Source organism: Diadema antillarum, unplaced genomic scaffold, assembly GCF_040938485.1.
Source record: "Diadema antillarum isolate AM-2024a unplaced genomic scaffold, OU_Dant_1.0 seq00000321_RagTag, whole genome shotgun sequence".
In the NCBI taxonomy this organism is placed as follows: domain Eukaryota; kingdom Metazoa; phylum Echinodermata; class Echinoidea; order Diadematoida; family Diadematidae; genus Diadema; species Diadema antillarum.
Window position 1 is genome coordinate 785162 of NW_027271340.1, and position 13050 is coordinate 798211.

Below are 13050 nucleotides of genomic sequence, written 5' to 3' on the forward strand. Positions count from 1 at the left end.
ATGGCTGGCACCTGCATGCACCCAGCAATTACATTCACCGTGCACATAATAAGTCTGATAATGTCTGTACCTTATTATAGTACATACATGTACAATATGTGCATGTGTGTGGCTGATACCATGGACCTATACAAGGACATTCATCGTATTGTTAATTAATTCATGCACCTGTACATCTCAAAAGCCCCACAAAGACATTTTTAGCATGCTTCACTGCTTTGATCCCATGATCGTCACCGCCAGCAAGCCAGGAGAAGAACAAGACGAAGATTAGAGAAATCTGCAACTATATGCACAGAAGAAAATAACTCATAGAAATCAAGTGTTAAAGTAAATGTGCAGTTGTGATGTATGTTAGGAAATCATGCCTCAAACAATTTTGCTTGGGAGAAGCAGGCAGTTTTTAAAAGAAAGCTAACATTTTGGCAGAATGATTGTCATTTGTGTTCTCAATATTTCACTTTTCCGCAGCTTATTCCAGAGCAAAAAGGGATGGTAAAGGTAGAGAACCATTGCCCATTAGGCAAGGTCTTATGCGTGTGCGAAAATGTGCAAATCAGCAATTGCCCATCTTTTGACACAAAATTTGTTATGATCTCAGGTTTTGCTGCTCCTCATCATCTGTATTTATTCAAAGACATTTCCGTTTGAAAAAGGCACATCAGCGAAACAAGATTGAAATGAGGGAAATGATTCTTTTGTTAGTGATGATACATGATTACACAATCATTATTGTCTGAATGTACTCATTAAGATGCACATAATCATGTGTCGGTGACGATCATTACATCAAAGAAAGACTGCCGTGAATAGTCCATATTATATTTTGGATCAAAAATTTGTCTTCCATTGATTGGTTAATAAGAGCTTTACGTGATTATAGGTATTTTGAACTATTTTAGAGTGTTGGTGTGTTTGACACTCCATGAAGTACTAATTGCAAAATGACGTCACTTTTATGACGACATTTTGCAAATAGTATATACTATTTGCAAAATGATGTCACAATCACCCTTCTTTACAATCAAGTGTACCCGTCCGCGTCCGGTCCCGAATTCTAGTGTTCAGGTTTGCAGCGGCCATACGAGCGCTTTGATACATGCGACGGGCAACTCTGGCGGTGCCACGGCTACTACGTTTTTCAATTTCCGATCTCTCGCACTGTTGCGTATTGCAGGCGCTGCGCTGCCGCCGCAGTGCGGCTAAGCCTATTTTTTTATAATGATTTTCACTTTTTATTCAAATTTTTGATCCAAAATATAAAACAAATATACTTTGCCTAGTTTCGAGTTTCTTGTTAAAACTATGGGCCACGGTGACTCCAAACTAGTACTATTCACTTCGGGGCTGCGCCCCTCAGTGATTAGTACTAGTTTGGAGTCACCTCTGCCCATAGTTTTAACAAGAAACTCTCAAGGCCAAGTATATTTGTATATTATATTACGTCCATGCTGATACTAAGCAGTACACAATGTAATATCATGCTGCTCAAAGCTCCTGTGTCAATGAAAGTATGACCTGTACATGATCAAACCCATTTAAATAGCCCTTTTATGAGTAATACAGTACTTTTCTAAAATCTGGAACCAAAGTGATGATGGTCACGGCTTATAGTGGGAATCGTAGATTTCAAACTGGAGTTTATAATTCTGATTATATTCCACATACTGAGAATCTTGGTATAGGATTGGTCAAGAGATGATCACGTGACAAAGTGTAGTTTTGCCCATCACATCACCTGAGAAGAAAAGTTCGATACACTCAATGATGATAGTCATTTGTTTCGCTGATCCCTTAGTCCACACAGTCCTATTAAACACGTGATATAACTTACAATTTTGAGTACGCACGAAATAAAAGTGCGTTGCACTGTGGTCTATCATTTGACCTGGGTCAAGTGATAGACCACAGTGCAACGCACTTTTATCTCGGTGCCACGCGAGGGGCGCGGAGCAAATTCGTTGTTTTGTCATCTACGCGCATACGTCTGAAGTAAACTAGGTAGCCTAAGCCCTGAGGATACCTAAAGACAGCTAAAACGGTTTCAGATGTGGAATAAAATGGGAATATCTAGGACCCTAGATGTGGAATATAAAGCAAATAATCAACTTTTGGTTTCAGGCAATGAGACAAACTATCACTTCCTCGGAGATCTGAATGTGTACGCTATCTTTCCTCAGCTGCGCTTCGGAAAGATAGCTACATCCAGATCGCCTCGGAAGCGATAGTTTGTCCCATCACCTTCACCAACATTGATTATTTGCTTACTATCTGTATTCATTGCCATGTCAAATGTCAAGGTTTTGTAGTTTTACACTTTATCGTTCATGTCTGTTTGTCAGAATTGCCACATTTAATTGCTCAATCATCCATCAACATAATCAACAATTTACATGGCCTGTCAAAATGGTAGCCTGCCTTATTCCATATTTATGCATAATATGCACAGATAAAAATCTTAGGCAGGACAACGTGAGGGAATAGGCCTAAACCTTTCTTTTTTTCTTTCTTTTTTCCTTTTTGCCTAGCATTTTGCCTGTGGTGTCAGTGTGCAAGTGCTAGGGATTCTAAGGACTGTAGGTTGTGCAAGCACAACCACTTGACTCTCCAGCACTTCATGCCATGCAGCACTTCCATCCGAAAACAAAAGCTCCCTCAACAGTTTCAGTAGAGTGGTCCCATTTTTTTTTGTTTTTGTTTTTGTTTTTTTTTTGGTAATAAGCATTGACCATATTCATATCTTTGAAAGCAAAAACAAACAAAAGTTGTGCCTGGAATACATACTTGATAAATTCCATAAATGCCATTGTAGGACAAGTCCACCTTCATAATTATGTAGATTGAGTGAATGCAACAATATTAGAAGAACACATCAGTGAAAGTTTTAGGAAAATCAGACAATCCGTTCAAAAGTTATGAATTTTTAAAGTATAAAGTGCACAGTCACTGCTGAATGAGAAGACTACTACATTGTGTGAGGAAAGTATAAAGAAAACTTCACAAAATTTTACTTTTTGAAAAAAGTACACATTTCCTCGACTCGTCTCTGACTTATGTTGAGAGTAATATTATTTCCCCTTGCCTTCTGAAAGAGGGAAGTCAAGTGTTCTTTTATTATGTGAGAAAAGTGAAAATATCTTGAATTTTCTTTATATTTTTTTATATCGTGGTACACGTGACATCACAAGCTGTAGTAGTCTTCTGATCCAGCAGTGACAGAGTAGAAACTTCAAAAATTCTTAACTTTTAAACGGATTGTCTGATTTTCCTCAAAGTCTTGCTGATGTGTTCTATTATTATTTCTGCATTCACTCAATCCACATGTCTACATTGTATGAAGGTGGACTTGTCCTTTAAGCAAAGACAGATAAACAAAAAAGTCTTCCCTAGGTAGCCTTGAGGTCTCCCCTAATATTTCAGTGAGCATGAAAACAAGTTGACAATGATTGCAATGCCACATCGCATTTAACAATGTCAAGAGAAGCTGTCCTAAAAATCGAAATGACTACCGGTATTAAAAATGATACATGCATTTAAGGAATATACACGCTTTTCTGACTTGCCAACTGCCGAAAGATGGATGACATTTAACCTCTCATTCCACTTTGCCTTTTACCCTGAAGCGAAATGCAGAGAAGTACAACTAATATTGCATTTCTGTAATGTAGTCACAGACCTCCATGTATTTGGAATCTGCTACAAATCTGTAATAATGTTCACAGAAAACATATTTGAATTATGATTTGTGTTTCACAAAAAACATATTTATGCCTCCGCCACGAAGTAGTGCCGGAGGCATTATGTTTTCGGGTTGTCCGTCTTTCCGTCCGTCCGTCCGTAATGAATTTTGTGGCAAGCGTAACTAAAAAACCCTGTGAGGTATCCTAATGAAACTTGGAATGTACGTGTATTAGGGGGTGAAGTTGTGTCTATCAACTCTTGGGTGCACATGATCAAGGTCAAAGGTCAAAAGGTCAAGGTAAAATATGTAAAATTTCACTATTTCCTCCATATCTAAGCATTGCCTGAAGATATTTTCTTGAAACTTAGTGTATACATGTATTACCCAATTAAGATTCTCTGGTGAAAGTTTGGGGTCATGAGGTCAAAGTTCAAAGGTCAAAAGGTCAAGTAGAAATATTACAATTTCACTTTTTTCTCTGTACCTTGTAAATTGTTCAAGGTATCTTCATGGAACATAGTATATATACATATACTGACTGGCAGTGTTTATCTAGAGAATTCAGGGTTCATGGGGTCAAAGGTCAAGGTCAACACTTCAAAATTTTACTATTTCCCTCATATTTATGCAATGCCAGCAGGATTATTTTTTTTTACACTTGGTGTAGGCATCTATTAACCCAATAGAGATTCTCTGTTAAGTTTTTTTCTTTTTTTTGTGCCTCAAAGGTCAAAAGGTCAAAGATCAAGTGAATGTGCTGAACTAACTGTTTCCTCCTTATCTAGGAAATGGTTCAAGTTATTTTGAAACTTACTACATATTTTTTGCATGTTCTGCCTGACGGTGATTATCTTAATATGAATTCTAAGGTCAAAGGCCAGATGAAAATGGCAACAATTTACTATTCAATACAGAAATTATACTTTTTCTCCATACCTTGAAAATTTCTCAGTGCATAAACTTATGAATGGATCAAAGTCAAGTTAAAGTTCTTAAATCTCCAAATACATGCTCTCCTATTCATCCAATTAAACCTAGGTCAAGGAAGGTGAACATTCAACACATTTGTGACAATCTTGTCATTTTAATATTTTGCCCATTTTGTGAAAATGTAATCACACATTGTCCACATGTACTATAGACCTATTAAGAGAGTCATGCATTATTGTGGAGGCATACCAGTCGCCATAGCGACATTTCTAGTTGAATTATGATTTGTGTTTCATTTGATTTGCTTGATGTGAAACTTGTTCACAACCCTCCTTAATCTCAGCGGTCAGGTACTCCAGAACAGCAGCTACAGTGTAGGTACACTGGTGCACCAGCGCCTACTCTCTGGGCGTAACAAATCAAATGAAGTTTGATCAAGTAAATCAAATTTGCTTGATCAAACTACAATAGCTATTGCTATTGTCCATGTGAAAGTCATCTCTTGCAGTCATTGCACGTATCCTAGTTTCGATAACTTCACAAATCAGGCCTGCTGTTCTTATTGTTTCTACATGCTCCAATCATGTACAGACTTTTGATATGACTTAAAGCGTACACCCGTACAATCACGCATAATCTAGAATGAGTTGAGTAGACAAAGCTATGATTTGAAAGCATCATAAGCTGCATTAATCAACTTTCCCTTGTTTGAAATGCTTTTCAGTTCCCACTTTTAAAATGCGTTTGCCATCCCCTTTAAGATGGCATTTCTCGAGTTGCATTTTTCAACTCTGCTATGAGTCAATTGGGAGGCCATGTCACAGCGCAGGAAAAAAAAAAATTAAGCAGACTGAAACTGGACTGAAACAATAGATTGGTTATTACCATTCAGTTTTACTGTGGCCATGTATATTGTGCCGCTGTATAGACTTTTATGCTTTTTCTGCCAACATCATAATTTCCGCATAGGGTACATGTTCCTGAGTTTCACCTGTAGCTGCAAGTAATTGCCTGCCTGTGCCTTCATTCTCCTAGTTAGGCAGCCAAATGAAATCTAAGTAAGAGTAAATTTCCATTCAATTAGCTGAAAGCTTGCTTTCCCCAGGGTAATGGATTCTAGGCTCCCACTCAATACATGGCCTGTCTGCTACATGTGTGCCTCTAGTAACAGAGGCTTCTGTGGTAGCTGAACTGGTGTGCATGCGGTTGTACAATGACAAGACAAGAATATGAATTGATAGCTCTTGTAGCTTCCCATTGAAAAATGTTTGGAGTATGACAACAACTTTATACCCAGTTACCAGTGAAATTATTCAATTTACATCTTTAATACAGGCTTGTGATAACATGAATGTGGACAGAAATTTTGAGAGACTCCCACTTGCAATGCTTACTTGATAGAAAAGTTTGGAATTACTTTTGTTTTTGTTGTGCATTGAATGACTGATAGATCTTAAGATCAGATGCTGTTTCAGAAACAACTAGACCTTTTCTCACATAATAGTATTTTCTAGCGAGTTCATAAAATGTGACGTCTCAAATGTCGTTTTCAGTAATGTTGAATTCATTTTCATGATACTTTCTATTGGTACATGTATTGGATTTGAGCACTACATGTACACATGTCGGCCTGCTGTCTAGCAGTGCTATTTTGTACTGTTGGTAATGTTAGTCTAAGCACGTACCATTATTGATGAGCAGTTCAATACTGGAGAACCAGGGAATATTGGCCTTAACAAATGCAATATTCCGTGGTATCCCATGAAATAAAGCCATCCAGTATGATGATTGTTATCTATGTTAAATCAATACTGGTATATCGTATCTAGAAAGGGCATAGAGGCCTGTAAAAGCAGTTACAGCTGTACTAGAATATGAAGTAGATTCTGCACTAAGTTGTGACTTGTGCTTACAGTATAAAAACATTATTTTATGTAGCTTTACACATGTAGCAAGCAAAGGCATATGGCAACAGTCGAGACAAAATACAGTTTATTATTGCGTGGCCACTTTACTACAGTAGCCTATGGGGAAATTAATACACTAGCCTTTGTTTAATTAAATTTGCTCTGATATTGCACATGGAAATCAAGTGGACATAATATGCATGTATGATGCGCTGCTAAAATGCCTTACGTAGATAAAAATTTGTCTTGTGGCTTCGTGCTGCATTTAGTACAGTGGAAGCCATCAAGTTATGTTTCTTTTTTTTGTGTGTGTCTGTTGCTCCCTCTTCCTCTTACAGCTGACCACACCATGGCCAGTAGACTGCGAGCTAAAAAAGGATCAGACACCACAGTCCCCGTAAACAAGGTAAGTACATGTAAGCAAACTGTCAAATGAAGGAATTATCCACTTTCATTAAGAATGACATGAATATTGTAAAAATTTGGTGTTGAATGATCTTAATTTACATACTTCTTCATATGATGAAGCAATTATCTGTCGAAAAGAAGTGCTTATGCCAAATTTCCACTGGAATGTATAAACGCATACTTGTACTATGTAGGCCTATACATGACATATGTCCATAGTACGTACAAATGTACAGTCATCATGTACACCTTCATTGTACATATGTTCATATTCATGCTTCATGTTTTTGTTTGATGTTATTTTAGAGATATGTGAGTTGTTTTATGTCAAATCAAAATGATGGTACTAAACCTAGAAACTGTAGGGCAAATCTTTGATCAGACTTGACTCAGAAGTAATACCATTTTCTAAACAAGAAAGTAGATTGATGATCAGCTTCCACATGTGGGTCATGCATATCATGCTCCTACTTTGATCCATAATATACAGCAATCTGCTTATTAGCTCTATTGCATATCTCCCTTCATATTTAAGATGTACATCAGCTCTGAATAATGGCACAAAAGCATCAGAAATGGGTTTGCTTTTATGTCCGATACAACATATGTCCTAAAATGGTATGAATGATGGATATGTAGCATTAAGTGACATACTAGGAACACAAAATGGATCAATATTACATCAAAGACCTAAAAGTAGCTCCCCTTATCCACCTTGCCATAAGAATAAGCTATAAACACAAACATTGATACAAAAATTTGGAAAATGCATCGTAAAGCAATTGGCCTGAAAAAAAGAAAGTTATGTAGCTTCACAATACACGCAAATATAATGTGAACCTTCTGTAATGATTAAATGATACAAGCATTAAGCCCCCGTTCCACTATCACGATTTGGACCCCGATCTGTCCCGATCTAGCAGATCGGGAGAGAGCGGCAAAAGCGTACGGGGATCGGAAGCATCGTAGCAGCAGCGTGTGGAGGTCGGGGTTGGAGCGGGCAGTTTTTCAGATCGGGAAGAAATTTTGAACCGGTTCAAAGTTTCTTCCCGATCTCCCCGATCAAAATGGACATATTTTTAATCGTACGGCAAGCGGGGAGAGCGTAGTGACAGCGTAAACGCAGCGGGGAGAGCGTAATGACGGCGTAAACGCAGCGGGATGAGCGTAACAAGGTCTTTCTGAGCGTAGTAACATCGGCACAAGAACGGGAAGTAATTTTAGCTGTAATTTTCGAAGAAGAAGAAGAGATGAAGAAAAAGAAGAGAAGAAAGCAGCGAAGCAGCTACCCAAAAGGCGAAGAAAGAGAGACTGCATGATGCTGAAAGAGGAGGAAGAGGACATAGCAGAATTTTGAAGAATATGAAATCATCTACAACTGGAGGAAGACGGACTATAAAAGCAAGGACATCAAGAAAAATCCTTTGAAAAATCAGCACGTCTTTGTTTATACAATGCATTGCTGCAAAAGAACCTTGAGTTGAGGAGGCTCTTCAAGTTCAAGTTCAAGTTGATTTATTTCACTTCCAACAAACAAATAATAAAAAATACAAAGAAACGCTCATATACACAGACGTCATGAAATCAGTACCACAATGCGATGAACAGAATAACATTGTAAAAGAGATACAGGCAAATTATCAACAGAGATACAAATAACAGTTACGTCACTGTGGTAAATGCATACAAAATATTGCTGGAAATGGAGGGGACTGCTAAAAAGCAGAGCTTGTAGTATTAGAATGCAGTCCCCTCATAGAGAAAAATATATAATTGCAAAAAACAACAACAACAAATTTCCCTAAGCGGTAGCAAAAAAAAAAGACAGACAGAGTAATACACATATACATGCACACATACGGACGCACATTAACAAACACATGGCTGCTCTCTTGTAAGGAAAAAATTGATGAGAGGATAGAAAGATATAGTAGTGAAGAAGGTAGTAAGTCCGAGGTGGACAAGGGGGGGGGGGGGGGGGGGAGGAGGGGAGAGGAGAGGGAAATGGTGGGTCATAACCAGGGCACTGGAGGCACAGAAGCACGGGCTCGCTGATGAAGAAAGAGTAGTGAGAATAACGAAGCAACAACAACTTTGGAAATCAAAAGTTAAAAAAGAAGAATGAATCTTCGAGGTCCACAGTATATTTCTTCGGTTCTGCATGCTAATAAGTTGACTGACTGCTGACCCACAGTAGAATCGGGGTACATCGGGGCACATCGGGCACTTTTCAGCTCTCTGAACGGGGTAACAGCGTGATAAGATCATATAGATCGTTCAGAGCGTAGATACAGCGTGCATTGATCGGATAACATCGGCAACATCGCACTAACAGCGTAGCTACATCGTTCTAAAGCGTACCGGCAGCGGCAGAGATCGCAATGTCTAATTCCCGATCATCGTAGTAAGAGCGTAGCAAGCACTTGGTAGTCGTAACTGCAGCGTACTTAGAGCGTTCTAACATCGTACTGTGTCCAGATCGGCTCAGGTTTTACCCGATCCTTCCCGACCTGAGAAAATTGTCAAATCGTAGCGAGAACGGCATAGTGGAACGGGGGCTTTAGATCTTTTCTTGTCTTTGCTGATGTCCAAAGAGTTCTTGTGGGTCTCGAGTTACCAAGCTGTAAAGACACAGATCCAAAACTTGATGACATGCTATGCTAAAATTGATATGTTTTATATTCATCTTGTATATTTCTGTGCATATTATTTGAATTTATATATATTGAATAATTTCACTCTTGGAGAGATGCTATTGCTTTTAACATATGAATAGCGCATCATTAATGCAGTGTAGTATTTAGGACGATAAGAAACCTTCTAGATCATGTTCATTTCAGATTCAAGAATTTCCTGCCCTGCATAATTTTCTTGATAATCTGTTTGTCAAACAAGTCATAGACAGTATATTTATCACCTATGTAGCATAGATTGTTTAAATGCAATATGATACCTCACTTTCAATACCATTTTAGTTTAGTGGCTCTCAAACTTCTTCCATGCAGGAACTGAAGTAGACATTCTTGATGATAATATATATTTTTCTCTCATCGCTAGTTTCCGACCAGTTGCTGCTGAAATGTAAGCTGGCAATTAGAGCAACCCATATTATGTGGACAGTCACATTTGCTGGTTCATGTTGAATACAAATTCGTGGAAAAAAAAATATAGACAGTAAATCTTTATGATGATGCTGCATCTTTACGCTGTGATTTCTGCTTCCATGCCGTATTGTTACTGCTATGTGTAATTTCGAATTTAGTTAAATTTAGTTAGATTAATTTAGAATTTGAATTCACTGCATAATTGCTGTGACAGGACTTTTCCCCTCAATGTTAAATTTGCACTATAGAAATAAAATGTGGACTGCAAGGGTTAACACAGTTTCCACTTTCTCCCCACTAGACTGGAGATCATCTTTCTGGCCAATCAGACGGGATCCGAGGGAAGCCGCAGTTAAACATTGGTGCAGATACCAAAGGTAATGCTCACTGATCCAGGTGGTGTTGGAAATATGCCCAGGATGATTTCCCAGTGAAGAAAAGCTTAGATAATTGTTGATTTGCCTGTTTGATTGTTTGTGTTAACTTTTGTTGTCATAAAAATGACCTTTATCAGCCCATAGTTTAGCTACTTCAAACATACATTGTGCTCTATGTGTTCAGTGAGCTTGGTCGTTCGCTTTAGTTCAGTTTTTCATCACGCCATTGTCAAAGTACACATTCTTGCTTTGTTGCTACGTGAATCTTCGTTCGATCGTTTGAGGTAAGAAGCCATCATTTTTACTATCAGAAACACATGTATGCATGGATTTGGCTTTGAAGCCTTGATTTCTCCCGCTGGAGCTTACATGGATCATCGGATGTATTATAGACTGGTGGAGCTAACCAGTGCTTCTTGTAATAGTGTGTGAGATGACAATAAGGTGATGATGAGTGCTGGTTGCATCTGAAGAAGTCAGATGGGTTGAGGACATTCATGAAGCAGCAGTGTTAACATTTTCAAGGAATTCATTATCAAACCATTAATCGGAAAGTAAATTAGAGGAAAAAAAAGTGTGCTGGTATTCATTACAAGTTTTTAATGGATGATATCGGTGATACATGTGTTTGTAAAAGCCACCGTGATGCACAAAATTTGCCGATATAAATGTCATACCTACCCGTCATTATATTAATATTAATTTTCAGTGTGAATTCAAAGTCTTTTCTTTTCTTTATCAAAAAGCAAACTTACGCATGAGATGCTAATTTCTTGGTCTGAATAGTTTGTGCTTTTATTTAGCCTTGATGGCAATAATAGGAAGAAAGCCCTCTGGGATGACCATTATTAGAGCTTCCAGGCTTGAGCCACCAAAGATAAATATCTCATGTGCATAGTTGACAAAAAGGTATATAATTTACAAAGTCTCATAGACACAGTAAAAACATATTTCCGTGGACTAATCAAGTCTTGGGAGATTTCAATGTGGCACAGGCAGTTATTTATCAGATCATCTAATTACAAAAGAAAATAAGTTCATTATATTTTGAAGCATGTCGTTTTTAAAGCTATGCAGTGAATGGAAGTAATCAAAAAAAAAAAAAAAAGAACAAAGAATTAAACACAAATCCTGCATAGAGGATCCAGCTTAGAAGCTCCTACAATGTAGTTTAGTTTGTAATTACAGCATGGTATTGTTTTTTTTTTTTTTTTTTTTTTTTTTTTGAGTGTGGTGAGTGCGCCTAGCAGCTGCCTCCCACAGCTCTCTCTACTTTTGCTCTGCTCATCAGTTTTAGCTGGAATTTCTCTATAAGGCTGTTGCTAGTCTGATTGCACTAGTTTGCTGACACTGCTAGACAACTTTGGTGCCTGGATTTTGCATTTGAACGTGATATTTTGGATATCAACTTTTCTGGCTTCAGGCTGTATTGGTCACAGCACTGCAGGGACCTGGAGCCATTACTTCTGTGCAGTACATTGTTGTTCACTCAACTGTACACTCAAGACAGCAATGCCTTGCACCATTAGCCTCCTTTCACTGGTTCTTTTGTGTTTGTCCATCAACCTGAATGTGGACTATGCTTCTTCATCTATTCATGGCAGGACAGTGAATAGAAACCATGACCATCACCGCCATCACTATGCAGGGAAAAGGATTCTATACTACAGCAACTCCACCAGCACATTTCGCACTGAGTTGACAAAAGCTGGTGATGTACATCCCAATCCGGGCCCTGGTGAAAACGCTAAGGATCATGGGCTTTCTTCAGCATTTTCTGCACAGGCCATTGTACCCAGGATACAGAGTCTGGATCGAAGAGTATCATACAGCCGATCTGAACTCTTTGACCTACACTGCATCCAACGAATTGACCTGGGTACTTGGGATACCATTAAAACACTAGGGATCTCAAGAAGACGCCCTACCCATAGAGGCTGTAAAGGGGGCAGACACAAACGTCAGCATGCTGAAACTACCAACAAGCTTTCCCAGGATCCAAAGGTCCCACCACCAGGCTACAGACGTTGTCAGTTGGTTCTCTGGAATGCCAGATCTCTTAATAACAAGATGCATATGGTGTCAGACATGGTAATCTCGCAACATGTGGATATCTTGGCACTCACCGAGACATGGCTCACAGGAGACGCACGTGATGATCGAGCCCTGTCTGATTTTTCTACTGACCTCCCTTCTCATCAGTTTATTCACTCACCCCGAAAGGAGAGATCAGGTGGTGGTGTCGGTATATGCCTTCATCGAAGCTACACTATTCTCGGAAGAGATGTGGGTACACTTGAATCTTTTGAATACATCAATGTTTTGATCTCTGCCAAACGTCAAAAGCCTCTTCGTCTGATTGTAGTTTACAGGCCACAGAGAACAAAGAATCGAAGATCAACTTCATCCATCTTTTTGGATGAATTTGCAGTATTTCTTGAACAACTGGCATCTGAATCCAACCATCTTGTAATCTGTGGTGATTTTAATTTTCACGTCAATGATGATAAAGATCGAGAAGCTCTTCTGTTTCTGGACTTGATATCATCAGCCAATTTTACACAGCACGTTGACTTTCCTACCCATCAAAAGGGCCATACGTTGGACTTAATTCTTACCAGAGCCTCTGATGATGTCATTTC

General features: G+C 38.6%; 1 protein-coding gene across 1 annotated transcript in view; it reads left to right on the forward strand.

Moving 5' to 3' along the window:
- The first annotated feature begins 6764 nt into the window (after positions 1-6764).
- Positions 6765-13050, forward strand: part of LOC139730576 (uncharacterized) — a 71651-nt gene continuing 65365 nt past the window's right edge. Inside the window, exons 1-2 of the mRNA XM_071641428.1 lie at positions 6765-6925; positions 10333-10408. Coding sequence (XP_071497529.1) covers positions 6869-6925; positions 10333-10408 — 133 coding nt within the window. The 5' untranslated portion in view covers positions 6765-6868. The remainder of the gene's footprint in view (positions 6926-10332; positions 10409-13050) is intronic.